The following is a 13,517-nucleotide window of genomic DNA, read 5'->3' on the forward strand; positions in this document are numbered from 1 at the left end:
GAAATTGTAGAGAAGTGTACCGTAAATAAGCAATGGTTCGACTAAAGCAAGTTAGTGATGTAAAGCAAAAATTGGTAAACGAGATATTTAAACCTGCACGCAGGAATTTTAAACGAAGACGTACTATAATTAAAGGATTGGATGATTTATGGCAAGTAGATTTAGCAGAAATGCAAAATTTATCTTATCATAATAATGGATTTAAATATATTTTAGTCGTAATCGACTGTTTTTCTAAATTTTTATGGACCAGACCACTGAAATCGAAATCAGCTAATGAGGTTAGCAGAGCTATGGAATCAATACTGAAGAATGAAAAAGAACGAATACCAAAGAATTTACAGTCAGATCAAGGAAAGGAATTTTATAATACCACTTTTCAGGATTTGATGAGACGTTATAATATTAATCACTATAGTACGTACAGCGTTAAAAAAGCAGCAATTGCTGAACGAGTTATACGTACTTTAAAATCCAAAATTTATCGATATTTTACGTTATTTGCGACACATAAATGGATAAATAAATTGCAAGAGATAACCAAAAATTATAATACTACAATACATCGAACAACAGGAAGGAAACCCACAGAGATAAACGCTTCGAATCAAGGAGACATAACAGCATATGATCATCTAAAGATTGTTGATAAAAACAGAAAAAAATTTAAAGTCGGAGATTTCGTAAGAATTAGCAAAGAAAAGATGTTATTTGAAAAAGGATATACACCCAATTGGTCAACGGAAATTTTTAAAATCAGTAAGATTAATCTAACCAATCCTGTAACATTTCTGCTAGAAGATAAAGAAGGTCAACCAATCAAAGGAGCTTTTTATATTTGGGAATTATCAAAAACTCAATATCCTGACGTCTATTTAGTTGAGAAAGTGATTCGACGTAAAGGAACTAAATTATTTGTGAAATGGTTAGGTTTACCAGATAATCAGAATAGTTGGATTGAAATGAAAGATATTACCTAATAAATAAGAAATATATATACGATATAATTATTTAACGTCTAATTTAGTTCCATTTAAGATGGCAACGAGTGTAGAACCTGTTATAAAAAAAGTGCTGCATTTTGAAAAAACCATAAGCGATATTCGATTACTAATGAAACTGGAACTACTGAAATTAGGACCGTGCCAGTTGATGGATATATTTCATAAATTACCGGAAACATATCAACAAGATCATGATATAAAGCTGAATCTACCATGTTTACAACATTATTATAACAGTTTTGACGAAGATCAGTTTGATGGTCCTCCTTCATCAATAAATAATTGTGTTTCGTGTATTTTAGATGATACAGGAAGCCAACAACAACAACAACAACAACAACAACAACAACAACAACAACAACAACAACAACCCACTGCGTTTCAAGTGTAATGCCTCTTTTGAACTCATCACTCATCTTGTTTGTTACTCTTATACAAAATGTGTTGTACGTGCAAAAACCGTTAGATGTTGTAGATATGTACATCGTCTTCACTAGTGAAAGTCCTAACAACACAAGATGGTCTCCTCTCTGGAAAAGTTTATTTTTCAACGATGTTGATTACCAATGGAAGAAGATGAATCTGGGTTATTTGAGCAATACTGCAATAGAAATATTTAAATATGAAAATGTTTCTATAGCAAACTCTGTAATATATTTTAAATTAAGACTAGTTTTTACCAATAGTAATTATATTGATACTGACTGGAAGAGACTTATACTTAATGATCATGATGTAGTTTCAATAAAAAATTGTTTTAATCATGTTCCTACCTTTTTAGCAATGTTTGGAATTGTTTGTACATGTTGGATCGTTTTTATGATGTTCATAGCGTTAGGTTTGGCTTAAAAACTGCAATTAAAAATTTATTTAGGTGTATGACTTTGTTAGTTTAAGTATGTAGTTTGTTTTATGTCTAATAAAAAATAATATTCATTCTGATTATTTTTGTTATCATATTTCCTGTCTAACGTTTTTTTCCTTAAAAACGTTAAATTTTTATCAGTTATATTTTGAATTTTTTGAATTTTTACGTAAGGAACCACAATATCCGGTTGCAAAGTTTATGGAATATAAAATCATATCGCATCAATGATTAATTCATTTCTACTTCGACTGTCCGTGTATGAAAGTAATCATGTTCAAGTGCTCTCAATGCGATAACAAGTTTACTCGCAAAGATGCTTTAACACGTCATGTAAAAAAACATAGTAAGTAAATACATTTTACGTTATAGAAATTGTTTTAATTAAGAGCATTTTTAAGGTGATAAATTATCTAAACTCACTTGCACCGGATGTAAAACGTCATTTACGAGATTTGATAACTATAGGCGTCATATTACAAATTCATCATTGTGTTCAATGGATTCGGATGATATGACTCCTAAAAAAGCCCGCCTGACAACTAGAACACCTTTACAAGGTATTTTTGTAAATATTCTTTATATTATTATTATTATAACTTGTTTTTGTTTTTAGAAGTTACTACTAACGCTCCATCATGTTCATTTCATCAATTTTGTGAAATATGCAATAGTCACTACAGAGGATCCAGATTAAACCATTTACGTTCTTTAAAACATAAAAGTGTCATCTCCGCCAAAATTAATGATGATGATGATTTCGTTGAAGAATATCAAGTTGCCTTCAAATCAAGAATTACCTCATACCGATTGAAAAATTCACAACTAGATGACTTGGAAGTGTGCAATTTTTTTGAAAGAAATCAAGATAAACTTATCACTTTAATAACTAGAAAACTGAGAGAATTTAACCAACTTAAAATTAATTTCGAACTTTTTGCTAAATATATTTTACCTTCTAAAGACATTATCGAAATCAAATCATTCAACACTAAAAATATCATCATTTCAATATCGACAAATATTAAGGTAGAACTGGAAGAAATATGTGGCGTCATAAAAAACAAAATGAGTGAATTCTTGGAAAAAGATAGTGGTAAGTAATATCAATTTTATTTATAAACATATTATTGTATTAAATTTTTTAGGTTGGATTTTAATGGAAATTTTGTTTTTGGAACTTAATATCAACAAATTCAATCCACTACGTGCATCAACATATATACCATTACCGAAGGACATAGCGAAGCGGAGAGCGGTTATCAATATTCATAATGATGATAATGAATGTTTCAAATGGTCTGTTTTGGCACACCTTCATTCAACTGAAGTAAATGTTAATCGACATCGAGTTGATGCTTATCGTGAGTTTGAAGAGGAATTAGATTTTACAGATATTTCATTTCCGGTTAAATTAACTGATATTTTTAAATTTGAAGCACTTAATAATATTAGTGTAAATGTCTATGGAACAGAGCAGCGTTTTGATCATGAAAAAGGTAAATGGGTATCAGATATTATAGGTCCCTTTTATTTAACTTCTAAGAAACGAGACATTCATGTAAATTTATTACTTATCGTAGACGATGAAAGAATGATCAAACATTACTGTCTGATAAGCAACATTTCTCGATTAATAAGTTCACAACTTTCCAAACATAATCATGCTAAATTTATATGTAACGGTTGTCTATTATTTTTTTCGAGTGAACAAAAATTAGTTAAACATCGTAAGTATGCTTGTAATGAAGTTGTCACTACATTACCAACTTCTGATCTGATTATAAATAAATTTGGTAAAGAAGTGCCTGGTAATGAATTAACATTTCAAAATTTTGATAAATCTCTTAAAGTTCCTTTTGTATTTTATTTCGATTTTGAATCTATTTTAAAACCTTTACGCAATGATAATTCAGCCGATAATATCCGTACAATTGTTACACATTTACATGAACCATATAGTTTCGGATATTACATAAAATGTGCATATAATGATAATTTATCAATTTATCGGACTTATCGAGGAAAAGATGCTCCTAAAATTTTTGTGAAATGGTTGCAAGATGATGTAAATAGACTTTATCACGATCACCTCAAACATATCGTACCACTTGAAATGACTCCGTTAGATGAATTGGTTTTTCAAATATCTACCCATTGTCATTTATGTAAAGAACCTTTCAAAACAGATTACGGAAGTCTAAATTGTGATAGAGTTCGTAATCATTGTCACTTAACAGGTGAATTTTTAGGACCTGCACATTCTATTTGTAATTTAAATTATAAGATTCCAAAATATATCCCTGTTTTTTGTCATAATTTAACTAATTATGATAGTCATTTATTTATTAAAGCTTTAGCAACAGAAAAGACCATCATTAATTGCATTGCTCAAACTAAAGAAAAGTATATTACATTTTCAAAAAAAATTTTAGTTGATAAGGTCATGAACACGACTACAAATACAGTTGACAATATTTTTATAACGCTTAGATTCGTAGATTCGTTCCGTTTCCTTTCTTTTTCATTAGATAAATTATCTCAGACTTTAACTTCTAATGAATGTCTAACCATTCGGAAACACTTTCCGGACGATAACCAATTTAATTTGATAAGACAAAAAGGTGTTTTTCCATATTCATATTTGGATTGTTTTAATAAGTTAGATGATACCAGTTTACCATTGATTCAACAATTTTATGATAATCTTAATAAAACTGATATCAGTGAACATGATTATGAGCGAGCACAGGAAGTCTGGAATCTATTTGATTGCAAAACGTTAGGTGATTATTCCGACATTTATTTAAAGTCTGATGTTTTGTTACTAACAGACATTTTTGAAAATTTCAGAAAGGTTTGTCTCAAAATTTATGAACTAGATCCAGCTCATTACTTAACAGCACCTTCATTAGGCTGGGATGCTATGTTAAAAATGACTGGAATTAAATTCGAATTGTTAACTGATATAGACATGGTACATTTCTTTCGAAAATCTATTAGAGGAGGACTTTGTCAATGTTCAAAACGTAAAGCAGTAGCAAATAATAAGTTTTTATCAAATCATGATCCTTCTAAACCAACTTCTTTTATAATGTACCTTGATGCAACCAACTTGTATGGAGCAGCAATGTCTGAATATTTACCTTATAGCGGTTTTCGATGGGAAGATCCTAATGAATTCAATGATAACCTAATTCTCAATTTGACAGATAACGCTGATGTAGGTTATATATTCGAAGTTGATTTAGAATATCCTTCTGAATTACATAATCTTCACAACGATTTACCATTTTGTCCTGAAAAATTTATTCCTCCCTCTAGTAAAACTGAGAAACTTTGCGCAACCTTGAACAATAAAGTACACTATGTTTTACATTATCGAAATTTAAGACAAGCTATACAAGGTGGTTTAAAATTAATTAATATTCACCGTGTTTTAAGTTTTAATCAATCACCATGGTTGAAAACATATATTGATTTAAATACAGAAATGCGTAACAAATCAAAAAACGCGTTAGAAAAAGATGTATTTAAATTAATGAATAATTCAGTTTTTGGTAAAACCATGGAATCAATTGATAAAAGAGTAAACGTGAAATTGGTAACATCATGGAATAATATAGGTAGAAAACCAGGTGCTGAAAGTTTAATTGCACGACCAAATTTTAAAAATTCATCTATCTTTACACCAAATTTTGTAGCTATTCAATTAGAGAACGAAAAAGTTTTCTACAATAAACCTCTGTATGTAGGTTTTACTATTCTAGATATCAGTAAAACTATTATGTATGATTTTTATTATAATTTCATAAAACTTAAATACGGTAACAATGCAACGCTTTTGTATACCGATACTGATAGTTTAGTAATTGAAATTTTTTGTGAAAATATTTATGATGATATTAAATCTAATATAGAGCGTTTTGATACTTCAAATTATAAAGCAGAAAATATTCATGGAATACCTGTATCGTCTTCTGTCATCGGGAAGATGAAAGATGAATATAAAGGACGTGTAATATCAGAATTTTTAGGAACAGGTGCTAAAGCATATTGTGTGGATGTTGAAGGTGAATTATCTAAAAAAGCTAAGGGTATTAAACACAATGTAATTACAAGTGAATTACATAAAATTGACTACCAAAACGCAGTTACTGTTCCAAACACTGAAATTATTAAAGAAATGAATATCTTTCGTTCGAAGCTTCATAACATTTACACAGAATTAAAGAAAAAAATTGCTTTATCTTTCAAAGATGATAAACGTTACATCTTAAACAATTCTGAAGGTAGAACATTATCTTGGGGTCATAAAAATATTCTTCCTCAAACTCAGGAATAATATTTAATTTGTATTGTAGTTATTGTATTATAATGTTTATGTATTATAATATGTATGTATGTATGTACTTATATTTAGATGTAATAAACAATTAAAGTAATTTATTGTTTTTATTATTATCCATTAACCAAATAGCTTATGTGAATTTGTTTCAGGTTTCCAAAATAGACAGCACTATCCACTCTACCTACCTGAGGTTCGACTCCCCATGGAAGGAACAACAACAACAACAACTTTTTTTGCATTATATTTTAAACAAATAACAAAATAAACTTGGTGCGCAACAGACAAGTTAGGCAAACAACATTACAAAAATAAAAAACTACATATACTAGGTTTTTTTTCCTTATCGATAAAATAATGACTTTCCTTTATTAGTTATTAGTGACAAGCGCGATGATTTTCTGATATTTTGCTTAACTCAATACAGCATGTATTGTATATATACTTCATGTATTCACAATTGCACATTTCAAAAATCATATATTCAAAATTTCACAACCCCAAAAACCAAAAATTTCACAACCCCAAAAAGCTACTACTACTACTACTACTACTTGTTTTCTTGGTTGCATATTCGCAAACGGGCGGGGGGTGTGTTTAAAAAAAAAAAATGGAGGCCAGCGCCATCTTTGATTGACGGCTGCGCTGACGGCAGCGCCATCTAGCGAAAAGTTTGCAGACCGTGGCGCCATCTAACGTGAGAATTTAGGCGGAATTTGTGACGACATCGGCGCTACCAACATTACACCCAATATTAATTTTTAAATAAATTAAAATTTTGGCGCCATTTTTTTTAACAAACAAACATGGCCGACTAATTTCAAATATTAATTTTGAAATAATTTAAATTTGGCGCCAATTTACCATTAAACAAAAATGACCGCCGCCGACTTTCAAACTTCCAAGATGGCGACGATTATTATTATTATTATTATTATTATACTACATAAATATATTTGCATCATCACAAATGGCGTCAGTCGGCCGCAGGCCGGCTGACCAGCTGGTCGCAGGCCAGCGAGCTGCGATTACGCGCTTGCGTCTGCGGCTGACTGACACAATTTTCACACATGCGCAGTAGAGGGAGGTGGAGGTGGTTTTTGAACCGGCTATCTCTATCTACTCTTCTCGTAAATTTAGATTAGCTGAAGTGAGGACTCCTAACTCGTTCGTTGATGCACATTTCTTCAAAATTAAATTTTTCTCTTTGGGGTTCATAATGACAAATAATTTGAGAGCGACATTTTCGCGCTTGTTTTTACAGCCAAGCTATTAGCAATTTACACTCCTTATTTTCAACATTCAACATACAGAAAAATGAAGGGAACAAAGCGTAGAGAATTAAATTTCCTTCAAACAGAGCGCAAATTGGTAAAAGTTTGAATTTTTTTTAATACGGTTTATGATGTAATTTTTGTATTTGTACTTTTTCTCTTATCATTTGGGATGTACCCTAGGCCGTAATTTTTTGCTTGCCTTATGGTCAGTGTTATTTAAATATTGCCATTTTTTATACTTTTTTTTCCTAGTCATTTAAATGTTTAGTTTCTGTTTTCTTTTTTTTTATTTTGTTTTAGGACGGGGATTGTGGGTGGGGTAGTGAAAGACGGATTGTATTCAATATATATTTTTTCTGAAATATACACCTTTTAACAATCATAACACTTGAATAGGTTCATATAGCCATACAAATTTTATACATATAATATACAGTAATAAATATTATTTATACTTGTTTTGCGTTTAAAATAACCTAAAATGATAAGAGATATAGCACTTTTAATGATTGAACAAAATAATCATAAATAAAACAATGACGTTTAAAACTAGAAAATAAATTACCGACAAGTATAAATAATGCACAGTTTGTTTTCATAGAAAACACTGTGTCGAAATTTGATTTCTCCTTAGCCTATTTGCATTGACATTTTAAAAATAAAATTAAAATTTTACATAATTCCAAGATGGAACATAAGTTAAAGAAAACGTTAAAAAGTGACATAAACTTGCACAAGCAGATCGAATAGGATGAAAATTTAAGTCTCTTTGTTTTTCTTTATTTTTTGTATAAATAGAAAGCATATCATGTAATTGAGCAAACTTAATCGTAACAACATATACAGAGCCTACTACCTTGTCAATGTTTTACAAAAATGGCATAGATTTGAACAAATTGCTGATGAGCAACCGCGATAATACTCGATTACGACGTGGTAATCTTACAACAAATATGTAAACATTACATATGAACAACGTAAAAAATGTAACTTCTTGTACTTAATTAGAAGTTGCATGTATAAGTGCCTTATCATTCAATTAAAAAGCACACTCAGCTTTTAAATGCAAACAATAACACCTTACACAGCAATGAGTACGGAACATGAATGATGCCTCCACCAATGAATTTATACTGAAAAAAATAAATGGATTAGCAACTAGGAAAAGAAGCCATGCAATGAAAGAGTGTTAACACGACGAAACTTTAAAGTTAGTCTCTTACAAAACAAACTTATACAACTAATCGGATGTTTGATTTGTCCACCAATACATTTATACACTAGTGCTACACACACTTTTAGTAACTACTGGTGCTACATTAAGGAGAAAGAACACTTAGTTACAAAGCTAGTGATAGTTGCTGTTATTACCTTGGTCGAAACAACTAGGGTTTATCAAGTTGATCAGTTCGTTTTCAGTGAGCGAGGTGAACGACTGCGGGATCATCCTATCCTCGTTCTTCTTATCAGCGACACCAGTCATCTCTTTCACAGGCACTGGTATGACAAAATCAGACTTATTGTCCTGAGCTATCGTCGGTACCGTGTTTAAAAGTGGCGCTTGTGGTACAAAATTGTTCCCTTGTAATTGACTTAGTCTACTTGAAGGCATCACGTCGTTGCTGGTGCACGTCGTCATGATATCGTTCATCATCATCTTATTCATCATCGGCTCCTTGCTCTCCATCGCCTTTCGGCTGTCCAGCTCCGAGATCTTCTTCTGCGTCTCGAGCAGATCCACCGCGGCCTTGAACAGCACCACCTTCTCGGGGTCGGCAGTGAGCGACAGCGGATTCGCAACGGGGGAATGTAGCGGGGATGTGTGCGCTTCCACGGTCACATTCGGCTGCAGGAGCGCCTCCGGCGCGTTGCGACACATCAGACTCGGCGAGATCTGCGAGTTCAGAATCACCGCCGGCGACAAGTTCGCCGAGTTCTGGTTGAGATCATGGTTCATTGGCGGCAAAGTCGTGTTAATCATCGGCGCCACCATTAGGCTCGAACGCGAATTGAGCATAACGTCGTGTATAACGTCATCCGAGCTGGTTTTATTCACCGGTTCCGAACGAGTCGGACTTCCAATATGCGACTCAACTGTGGAATTCACAAGTTGGTCCAACTTTTCCGTCGTGACGACATTTTCAATAGTGCTAATCGTGGTGATTGCGCTGGCTTGTTCCGTGATTGTTTGTTCGGCGATTGCCGCAGCTTCGCTCTTGGCCACTAGCAAGTTCTCGCTCTCGGAGGTTCCGCTGAGGAAAGGGCGCTGCGAGCTTAGGAAAACCGGCTCCGTGCTGTTATTTCGCCGAAACGGGCTTATAATTTCGTTCATTTTATCTTTCTTTATTTGGAAATCGCTCGACAGCGCCTTGGTTGCCTCAATGTTGGTGAGGAAGTTTTCGACACTTTGGGCGCTTTGCGCTGGCAGTGGGGCATTGTTGGCTTCCGTTACGCCGAAGCTCTGTAACGTGGCCATTGAGGGGGCGCTGCTGTTGCCCAAGTCGGCCACTGTGGCCATTGGCATTTTCATGCGCAAGTCCATGACTTTCAATTCTTCGGCAGTCGCGCCCGAAACTAGCATGTTCTGCATTAGGACCGGTTGGGATAATACTAAGCGGTCCGTTACGACTGAGTTACTGCAATGTTGCATGACGTTACTGCAGGAGTTGTCCGACATTTGCGAGTTGCTCAAGTTGACGTCCATCGAGTTTTCGCAAACGCTGCGCGAGATTGAGCCTCTGCGCACCATGATTTCGTCGTTGCTGACGCTCATGTTTGAGTTTTCGTTGATCATGTTGTTGTGGCTCAGCATGTCGATTGAGTTTTCGTTGATCATGGACATGTTGGAGTCGCCGGGATGGACGTCGAGGGAACTCTCCGAGATGTGTCTGTAGCGTTCGGAATGGTCGATGGAACCTTGGCTGTTCTCGTCAATGTACTCCTGCTTGAGGGTGCGCAAAGGGGGCGAAAGGTTGTCGCTTGTGGAGGGCAGGCTGATGGAAGGGCGTCGCGACGCCATGGGGACCAGACTGGACTCTGGCGGGGGCATCATGCCCAAGTCTTGCTCGCGCTTGCTGATATTCGACGACCAAAGCATCTTGTTAAAAAAGGGCGCTTGCGTGGTAGCAGGCGGAGGATCAACGTGAACTGTAAAATACAGAAACTGTATAAGAACACGCAGGGTCAGTTATGCTTTAAAACTAAGAGCTGCCGTCAAAGCCACTGTAAAAAAAGGGGGGGCGGTGCCACTCAAGCCACGCTTTGTTACAACAATTACACAAAAAAAGATTGAGAGACAATGGCTTGATAGACATGACCTCCAATGTTAACGCCCCAATCTCACACAGAACCACAATAACCAGTTACAGAAAAAACATTCATTCCATTTGGCCTGGTATCACTCAAATCTAAACCTACAATCAAGGATTCAAGGATTTATGACAAGTATAATATGATGATTAAATACTTCAGGCTAAAATTTCTTTCTCTGGGTAAAAAACACGTAAGAAACCTCTCTACCCAATTGTGATGATGCGATTCTAAATTTAGTTGCTTTCCAATCATTCCACCACCAATTTATGCAAAGTCTCAATTCATAACATAGCCTGAAATAGTTTTAGCTTAATTCAACAGGTCATGGTCATGATTAGAATAACTAAAATAATGGAAAGGGCAATTTCGCCACTTCAGGTGGACAGTTCATTGAAAGTTATCGAATTTTTTTGGTAAAAATAAACATTAGAAACAACATACAAAATGTACAAAGTTTTCGAAAACAGTAAAGTGCATTTCAGAACATAATGGTAAAAGAGATTTCGATAAATAATTATTAAAGCACGCTGTTCTTCGTGACTTTAGTTCAGCTAGTCCAGGAATAGCACCGAAATTTTCAAACACTTCTACTGATCTGTTCATAAAAACTGAAAATAAATCTAAAAATTTGTGCAGTGTCGCGTGCGTTAAAATGGAATGGCTGAGTTATAAATCGGAACATTATCACGGAAAGAGATAATTTTTAGTGTGGACACTCGTCTCATCTTTCTGGACGACAAAAAACAGTGAAAAATGGGAAAAATTAATCATTATAGATGTTATAATTAAATTATTAGAACAATGACTGTTTTTCCCATGTTTAAGTTGTGTCTAGTTTTTGTTAGTAACTATTAATTTTAAGTTACTGCTTGACTGACTGAGGTAAGCGTCCACCTGCAATGGCAATATTGGATGTTAATACGTTTCCCAGTTAAAACTATCGTAACAAAAAATGCGTGTCGCGTTATGAGCGAATGTGGGATGAAATCTATGGTTTTCGTGAATGAATGCATGCGAAACAATGGAGATCTCATCCCGCATGTTGAAACTATTAGATGAGACCCCATCAAAAATACATTTTGTAACAAAGTTTCAGTGTTAAGATGGCAAAATTAGCTTTACGTGTGTTATAAAATATATTTTTGTTGGGAGTGATGTCCCTCGAAAACATGAAGCGTGACATGATCTTAAATTAACCATTTACCCAGTCCCAAATCGATTGTAGAGAGAATTCTTAAGAGGATATAAAATGGAGTTGGTGATTACGGGATAATAGCCTAAAGACTCACTCAAAAAAACAGTCATCTCATTTACACGTTGCGTTAACATTGAGGGTCGCAATCAGGGGAGTGTTCTGAAGTCGGTATCCCTGTAAAAAAAAACCTATCCGCTGCAGTGGCGTACCTAGATATTGTTACTTTTAATGAATTCCAGGAGGACCCTAACTCGCTGTTAAATTCTCATTTTTTGAATAGTCAAACTTAAAATTACATTTATAACAGAAAAGTCTACATGTAAAAGCTTATACTGTAAAGATGAACTTAAAAAGTAATGATGTTTGAAAATTTATAGTGTAAATTAAAATTAAGGATAGGTAGAGTGTAATGATAACAAGTATAACGCTTGTTTCTGTAGTGTTGTGTGAGATGTTTCCGTGTATGCATTCTTTTAGGAACAAGTGCGGGTTTATTTATTGCTCAGTTCGATGCGAAATGGAGAAGGTAGTGACTCAGCAATAAATAAAATTTCGTATCAACAAGAAATAATGAAATTGGATCATTGTTCCTGGAAAGAAAGGTTGTGATGTGTGTATGTGTGCGTAGGTGTGGTGATGTGTCGTGTGTTTTTTTAAGTACCCGTGAAACTAGAACCTGAATGACGCGTCATCGGCGTAGGTTAGGCCCCGCAGGCTGAGAGAAGACGATGGCAGGCGGCCCCTCTGCGTATACAGAGTCTGTATGCTGTATGAGACAAAGTGAAAGCAAACGCAATTGAAATTTGTTTATAACAACTTTGCATCTCATACAGAAATGTGGTCGAAGTATCGACACAAGAATTGTAAAATTTTTTGACTCAACTCGGTGCTATATACACGAGACCTACATGAAATGGTGGCAGCTGACGTCAAAAGATTTTACAGTACAAGAATGAAATAAAATCTGGCTTTGGCACTACATTCTGCAAATGCTTGAATACAAAAAAATGTCATAAATAATTACATTTCAAAGAAATCAAAGGTACAATAAGTTCGTAATAAAATACATATCAAAGAACTGGAATACATTTCATTGTTTATATATATTACACGTCAATATATAAAGTAGTATTTATAGAATACTGTACTTTTACTTGAAATATATGATGCAAACTGCGGAATTCTACCTAAATAAAACACAAAAAATACAAGATATGAAACATGTTCTGCTTCCAAAGCCACTGGAAATCTGGGGTTACGTTACGCGAAAGCAAAATTATTTAAATAATCGCAAATTAAATCAATAACTTCCAATGAACAGCGTAATATAACCCCTATCTGAAATCGGCGGGGCAAATGCTGCATTAAAACACACAAACAAGCGCATTCACACACATACACTCACGCAATTACGCCACAAACTTTCAATACTCAGCTTTAACAACTTCCAGACACGTTCAATCTTTAATGCAAATTTGCCTCCTCAAATATTCACAAAGTTAAATTGAAAAATTGT

At 34.1% G+C, this 13,517-nt stretch overlaps 1 protein-coding gene and 1 long non-coding RNA gene across 6 annotated transcripts in view; one reads left to right on the forward strand and one right to left on the reverse strand.

Annotated features, from left to right (window-relative positions):
• The first annotated feature begins 260 nt into the window (after positions 1–260).
• On the forward strand, positions 261–6,545 carry LOC135266250 (uncharacterized). The gene is made up of 5 exons (XR_010334151.1): positions 261–1,423; positions 1,480–2,215; positions 2,271–2,429; positions 2,486–2,965; positions 3,018–6,545. It is a non-coding gene; the product is annotated as an uncharacterized LOC135266250 (long non-coding RNA).
• Positions 6,546–7,828: 1,283 nt separating this feature from the next.
• NFAT (NFAT nuclear factor) overlaps positions 7,829–13,517 on the reverse strand; it is a 37,863-nt gene continuing 32,174 nt past the window's right edge. For 4 of the 5 annotated variants that reach the window (XM_015980198.2, XM_008196142.3, XM_008196145.3 and 1 more), the window contains one exon: positions 7,829–10,641. In XM_015980198.2, coding sequence (XP_015835684.2) covers positions 8,843–10,641 — 1,799 coding nt within the window. In that variant the 3' untranslated portion in view covers positions 7,829–8,842. The remainder of the gene's footprint in view (positions 10,642–13,517) is intronic. The other variant, XM_008196143.3, reaches the window with a different exon arrangement.

Source organism: Tribolium castaneum, chromosome 5 (assembly GCF_031307605.1).
Source record: "Tribolium castaneum strain GA2 chromosome 5, icTriCast1.1, whole genome shotgun sequence".
NCBI lineage: Eukaryota > Metazoa > Arthropoda > Insecta > Coleoptera > Tenebrionidae > Tribolium > Tribolium castaneum.